Source organism: Panthera uncia, assembly GCF_023721935.1.
Source record: "Panthera uncia isolate 11264 chromosome A3 unlocalized genomic scaffold, Puncia_PCG_1.0 HiC_scaffold_12, whole genome shotgun sequence".
In the NCBI taxonomy this organism is placed as follows: Eukaryota; Metazoa; Chordata; class Mammalia; order Carnivora; family Felidae; genus Panthera; species Panthera uncia.
Genome location: NW_026057579.1, coordinates 40,155,221 through 40,162,373, shown reverse-complemented (window position 1 = coordinate 40,162,373; position 7,153 = coordinate 40,155,221). Strand labels below are relative to the sequence as shown.

General features: G+C 54.8%; 1 protein-coding gene across 1 annotated transcript; it reads left to right on the top strand.

Annotated features, from left to right (window-relative positions):
- The first annotated feature begins 5,730 nt into the window (after window positions 1–5,730).
- Window positions 5,731–6,847, top strand: SCT (secretin). The gene is made up of 4 exons (XM_049652029.1): window positions 5,731–5,911; window positions 5,995–6,102; window positions 6,221–6,313; window positions 6,610–6,847. Exons 1-4 carry the CDS (start codon window positions 5,838–5,840, stop codon window positions 6,731–6,733), a joined length of 399 nt encoding a protein of 132 aa, XP_049507986.1. The 5' UTR covers window positions 5,731–5,837; the 3' UTR covers window positions 6,734–6,847.
- The last annotated feature ends 306 nt before the right edge of the window (window positions 6,848–7,153 follow it).

The following is a 7,153-nucleotide window of genomic DNA, read 5'->3' as shown; positions in this document are numbered from 1 at the left end:
AGTTGTAGGACTCAACTGCTCCTGATTTCAAAACTTACTACAAAGCTACAGGAATCAAACCAGTACGGTTTTGATTTCTTATAGATCAATGGAATAGGGTTGAGAATTGAGATGTAGACCCCCACATTTATAATCAATTTGTTTCCAACAAGAGTGTAAGATTGTTCACTGGGGGAAGAAGAGTTTCTTCCACATGGTGTTGGGACAACTGGCCGCCCACATGCAAAACAGTGGAGTTGAACCCCTACCTCACACCACACACACAAAATAACTCAAAATGGATCAAAGATTTAAATATATGATCTAAAACTATAGAACTGTTAGAAGCAAATATAGGGGAAAATCTTCATGACTTTGAATTTGGCAATGGTTTTTTTTTTTTAATTTTTTTTTTTTTAATTTTTTTTTTCAACGTTTTTTATTTATTTTTGGGACAGAGAGAGACAGAACATGAACGGGGGAGGGGCAGAGAGAGAGGGAGACACAGAATCGGAAACAGGCTCCAGGCTCCGAGCCATCAGCCCAGAGCCTGACGCGGGGCTCGAACTCACAGACCGCGAGATCGTGACCTGGCTGAAGTCGGACGCCCAACCGACTGCGCCACCCAGGCGCCCCTTTAAATTTTTTTTAATGTTTATTTATTTTTGAGACAGAGAGAGACAGAGCATGAATGGGGGAGGGGCAGAGAGAGAGGGAGACACAGAATCGGAAGCAGGCTCCAGGCTCCGAGCCATCAGCCCAGAGCCTGACGCGGGGCTCGAACTCACGAACCGTGAGATCGTGACCTGAGCTGAAGTCGGACGCTCAACCGACTGAGCCACCCAGGCGCCCCTGGCAATGGTTTCTTAATCCTAACAGCAAAAGCACAAAGCAAACAAGTAGACAATTGGATTTCATAAACTTAACATCTTTTTTTTTAATGTTTTATTTATTTTTAAGACAGAGACAGAGCATGAGTGGAAATGAGGCAGAGAGACAGGGAGACACAGAATCCGAAGCAGGCTCCAGGCTCTGAGCTGTCCGCACAGAGCCTGACACGGGGCTCGAACTCATGAACTGTGAGATCATGACCTGAGCCAAAGTCGGATGCCCAACCGACCGAGCCACCCAGGTGCCCCTAAACTTAACATCTTTTGTGCATCAAAGGACACTGTCAAGAGAATGAAAAGGAAACTCAGAATGGGAGAAAATATCCACAAATCACATAGCTGATGAGCCTAGTATCCAGAATATATAAAGAACTCTTAGAACTCAGTAGCAAAATGACAACCCAATTTTAAAATCAGCAAAGGACTTAATGGACATTTCTCCAAGGAAGGTACATAAATGGCCAAGAAGCACATGAAATGATGCTCAACATTATTAGTAATTGAGGAGATGTGACCCAAAACCACAGTTCGATGCCCTCCTAAAGTTGATCTAAGTGTGATGCAGTTCTGATCAACCCCCTGGCAGTATCTTCTTGTAGAACCTGACAAGTTGCCCTGAAGTTTAAATGGAAATACAGACGGTCACAATAGCTCAGACATCCTTGAAGCAAAACAGGGACAGCATTTGATGTATTAGACAGTAAGACTTAAACGGTTACTGTGATTCAGATGGTGAATAATTAAGGCATCGCACCCGAGACGCTGCAGGAGTGAGATTTGGCCGCTGGCACATGGCAGAGAGCCCAGAAGTAGACCTGAGCATATGCAGACGGGTGACTTACAAATAAAACGCATCGAAGGGCAGTGGAGAAAGGATGGCCTTTGTGATAACTGACGCTGGGCAACTGGACAGCCATCCAGACGAAAATGAAATTACTACCTCACGTCACACACAACATAAATTCCAGGTCTCGTTTGGGACTTGAAATAACGAAGCTTTGGGAGGTGATATATGGGAGATGTCTTATCTTGCACAGGAGACAAAAATGTAACAAAATACTCTAAGTTCCACCTCGTTGATATTAGGACTGTTGCCTCCCTGTGTTCACCAACCCTAAACCATTCACGACCCTTTTGTGGTCCCCACCAGATCCCTGCTTTGAAAGACCCGTTTTACAGCAATTGAGCCTTATCCTGAATCCCCATAACCACGTCACTTTCATACCTCCTTTAAAATCATTACTAAGACTGTCAGCTACTGTCCGTCCTTGCCAGGCGCTCGATAACCCAGCTCTGTCTGACCAGCAGGTTTCCTGGGTGATCTGTGGGGAGAGCAGACCGCAGTCCTTATCTTTTTGAGATATATACTGAAATCCTTATAGATTAACGATGCGATTTCTGAGAATGATACAAATTCGGCTCCAAAATTCATTTGAGAACAGAGAAAGTAGGGGCAGGTAAGATTGGTCATAAATGATCGACGCTGAGCAATGGTGCAGAAGAGTTCATTATACTATTCTACTTTTGTGTGGTTTTAATTCTCTGTAATAATAAAAGCAAGTTGTTTTTCCCCTAGTCCTTAAGAGGGTATGTTCATTAAGACTAAAATAAGGTTACGTGATATCGCTGCGAGTGCCAGGCTGATAGCCTGAAAGTATGAAGCCGGCACCTGAGTCAGGTTCCACGGTGCAGTTGTGTGGCCGAGGGAAGGCGGGGAAGAGTAGAGGAGTGTAGCTTTGAGAGAGGATTCTCTTCAGTGCTTTCCTGCAACGCCCCTAATGAGAACCAAGGGTAGATACAATTAACTTGAAATTGACATTTAAATCTCGGTTAAAACAAAACCCCCAAAAAAGGAGTCCAGCTTGCTTTCTGCTCTGTGCTTATTCAGGGCATGAAACGGTGTCACACTGAGCTACGTTTCCAGCTTGGAACGCACTGCCTCCTACACTCACCCCGGGAAAATGAAGCTTCCTCTTCCTGCGAATCCTGGACCCTGAACTTGGCCATTATGAGGATCTCTGCACAGAGTGATGTCCGATCCGGGGCTTTGAATGGCTGTTCATGTAAGCGACATCTCTGTGCGTTTGTAACAAGGACTCAGCTGAGAGTGAAATGCTGGGGACCCGGGGTGGGGGGGGGTGCTCCCTGAAACCTGTGGGTTGGGAGTGGCACTTTGCAGGGCACCTGGCTGGTGCAACACTTGATCTTGGGGTTGTGAGCTTGAGCCCCCACGTTGGGGATGGAGATGACTTAAAACTTTTAAAAATCCTGGGGTGCCTGGGTGGCTCAGTCGGTTGAGCGTCCGACTTCGGCTCAGGTCATGATCTCACGGTTCGTGGGTTCCAGCCCCGCGTCGGGCTCTGTGCTGACAGCTCAGAGCCTGGATCCTGCTTCGGATTCTGTGTCTCCTTGTCTCTCTGCCCCTCCCAACTTGTGCTCTGTCACTCTATGTCTCTCAAAAAATAAATCAATGTAAGATAAAAATTAAAAAAACCTTTTTAAAATCTTTTTAAAAAGGTGGCATTTTGCAGTCGTGGCCTGTATCCCATGTTGTTTCAAAGTAGAGCACAGAATGGGAAGCGAAGCTTGAGGCAGCGCCACGTTTCTTAGGCCTCCTCCTTCCTGATTCCGGGCGCAGTGGCATAGGCAGGGGTGTCTCGGTGGCGAGTCTCCACCCACGCGGGACAAACCGCCGCACAGCAGGTGTGGGAGGGCACAGGGAGGGGCCGTCCCTGGAGAAACCCTGGGGGGCAGAGAAGGCGGTAGAAACAAATATCCTGTGACAGGAGCAGCACAGACGCAGCCTCTCCCTGGCCGCACCCTCCGTCTGTCCCTCTGAGCCAGTGACTGCTTGTGACTTCGTGAAGCTGTGACCAGAGGCGCTCAGGGCCGAGGATGTGACCCCAGAGGTGCAGCGGGAGGGAAGCCTTTGGGGTGACAGAGAGCAGGTGTTGTGTCCCGACTGCGGTGGTGGACACATGGGCCAGTACTTGTGCCAAAATTCATTTTTTTACTGCACGTTAATTTTGCTGTAGATTTTGTAAACTTCAATTTTAGTGTACTTTTGATAAACGGGCACATTTTTCTTATGAAGCTATTCCCCGGGGGCTTGAGTGTTTGAGGTGCTGAGAAGTCTGACACCAGTGTCGGGAGTGGGCGTGTTCCCGTGGACGTGACTGACCTGTGAACGGTGTGAAAGCACAGGGCATTTTAATCTGCCGACCTCGTGCAGGAATAAGCCACAGCAGCTGCTTAAAAACACGTGTAAAGAAAGCAGCTATCGCTACACACCTGTTACAATGGCCCAAAACCCAAACGCCGGCACCAAGGATGTGCGTCTCGTTCGGGGCCGGGAGGAGCGCGGATCGGTGCGTTGGGAAAGTCTGGCAGTTTCTTACAAAACTGACCATCCCATCCAACAATCACGCGCTTTGTATTTATCCCAAAGAGCTGGAAATTGACGTCCACACACAAGCCTGCCCACGGTTGTTTATCACAGCTTTGTTCATAACTGCCAACCCTTGGGAGCGACCAAGGTGTCCTGTGGTAGGTGGGTGGGTTAGCTGTGGTGCGTCCACACCAGGGAATATGACAGTGGGGTCGGCGCAAAGTTCAGGGACTGGGGACTGAAGGACGAGCAGCTGGGGCACAAGGAATTAGGGGCACTGAAGCCAGGACAGTCCAGACTTGGATGCACTCATCGTCATCCGCGAAAACCCTCGTTTACACACTGGGATGAGCGCTAAAGTAAATTATGTGACAGGCCATCAGAGCTAATGTTTGGACCGGGACGCTCGTCGGTTGTCCCGCAGGATGTTGGGGGCAGGGAGGCCGGGCCTGGGTCTGCTCCATACTTTCTGATCAGTTTTTCTGTAACCCTCGAACTGCTCTTTTAAAAAGTCTACTAATTATTTTTCTTAAATTTTTTAATGTTTATTTTTGAGAGAAAGAGAGTGTGAGCAGGGGAGGGGCCGAGAGAGAGGGAAACACAGAATCCGAAGCAGGCTCCAGGCTCTGAGCTGTCAGCACGGAACCAGACGTGGGGCTGGAACTCATGGACCTTGAGATCATGACCTGAGCCAAGGCGGTCGCTTAATGGACTGAGCCCCCAGGCGCCCCTCTACTAACTATTTTTAAATGAATGTGAAGCTTGGCCGCTCCCTTGGTGGCACACCACTCTTGACCTCAGGGTTGAGTTTGAGCCTCACCTTGGTGTGGAGATTACTTAAAAATAAAATCTTAAAAAAAAAAAAAAATGTAAAGTCTAACACAAGAACTACTAGTTTATTATAAGTCCATTTACTGGACTCCTAATTTATGTTCACGGATGTCAGCAGTCCTGGTTCTAGAAGCCGAACCGGACCTAAACCCGAAACGATGGAGCAGGAGTCACCCAGCTGCCGTCTTTCTTGTGTCCGCTTTCCGCACCTCCACCTCCTGTCTGTCCTCCGAAAGTTCAAATGCAGGGCGCCCCGGGGGGGGGGGGGGGAGGGGGGGGCTCGACCCCAGCTCGGCCTGCAGCCGGCCTGGGCCTCTCCAGCGGAGTCCGCGCTTGGGGTGGACGCCCCCTGGTCCCGGCCTCCGCCCTCGTGCCGCCCCCCACCCCGCGCCCCTCTGCGCCCCGAGGGTGGTGCCCGGCCCCCGCCGCGCCTCGGAAGCGCGTCGGGGCGAGGCTCTGAGGCTTTGCTCCTGCCGTTCCTCATGCAGGCCCGCCCCCCCTCCCCCCCACATCCCCAGCCGGCCGAGGGGCGCCGACGCGGCGCTGAGGGCGGGCGGGCCAGCCGGGGCGACAGCTGGGGGGGGCGGCCCTGACCTTCCGGCGCGATCGATGGGGGCGCGGCCGGGCTGCGCGGAGCCGGGGCGGTGCCGAGCGCCCCCGGCCCGCCCCGCTTCGGACACTATAAAGGGGCGGCCGGGGCCCGGGCGGCGGCGGCAGCGCTCAGCACCCCCTGCGCGCCCACCACGGCCATGCGGCCCCTGCTGCTGCTGCTGCTGCTGCCGCCGCTGCTGCTGCTGCCGGGCTCCGCCGCGCGCCCCGCGCCCCCCCAGGTGAGCCCGCGCCCGCCCCTCGGACCCCGCCCCGCCCCCGCCCGGCCCTGACCTGGCCCGTGGCCCCGCCGTCCCTCCCCAGGGCCCCGCGCCACTCGGATGGGACGTTCACCAGCGAGCTCAGCCGCCTGCGGGAGAGCGCGCGTCTGCAGCGACTGCTGCAGGGCCTGGTGGGGAAGCGCAGGTGAGGGGCCGGGGCCGCGGGGTGAGGGGGCGCAGGTGAGGGGCCGGGGCCGAGGGAGGGGCGCGGGGGCGGCGCCCCCCCAGCTCCAGGACTAATTCCGACTTGGCGTGGGGGGCAGCGAGCTGGACACAGAGAACGGCACGAGCTGGACCAAGTCGTCTGAGGGCCGCTTCTGCCTGCAGTGGCCCCACTCGCCCGCCCTGCAGGCCTGGTGAGCGCCACCAGCCCCCACCAGCCCCCCCCCCACCTCCCCGCCCCAGCCCCGTCCTGGCCCCAGCCGCCACCACCAGCCCGTCACCCCCCCCCCCTCCCCGTCCACCCACAAGCTTCTGCCCCAGCCCCTCCCCCTGGTCCCCTGCGGCACCCTAGATCCACAGCAGGAACTGGACAGGCAGGGGTGGGGAGGGGGGGGGGAGTCTGGGAAGGAAAAAGAGCTGGTGACCAGAGGAGGCACAGTCTGGCCAGATGGGTGGCAGCGTGCAGCCCCTAACCTGGCTGTCTCCACAGGATGCCCCTGAGGGACCCCCTGGATGAGGCCTGGTCTCCCCAGCTGCCTCCTGGACCCGGGTCTGGGGCCGCATTTTCACAGCCGGCGGTGCCTCCTGCTGAGATGTCACGGATGAGGCCCTGAGGAAGAAGGAGCCTCCCCTCTGTCTGCAAGGGGAGCACCCTGGAGCCCAGGCCAGGGAGGGGTGGAGCGGGAGGAGGAGGGGTTGCACCTGTCACCAATAAAGGAGGAATTCAGACACCGGCCCCATGAGCTCACTCAGTGCGCCGTCTCTGTGCCATCAAGGCAGCCCTGCAGGGCGGAAGGACCCTGCCCACAGGTTCTGGGGCTGCAGCCACACCCAGCTGCCCTTTAAACCTGGGAAGCCAGCAGGGCGCCTCACCTGCCTTATCTCTCTTGTCCCGTTGACCGAGCTCCCCAGAGACAGTCTGCACCCCTGTCATCTACCGCACACTCAGGGGCCCTGGGTGGGTGGGGGGCCCAGGATGTCTTCCAGTCCCGGCCCCAGGGCCCTGCGGTCAGTGTGCCGGGCAGGTGGTGGAG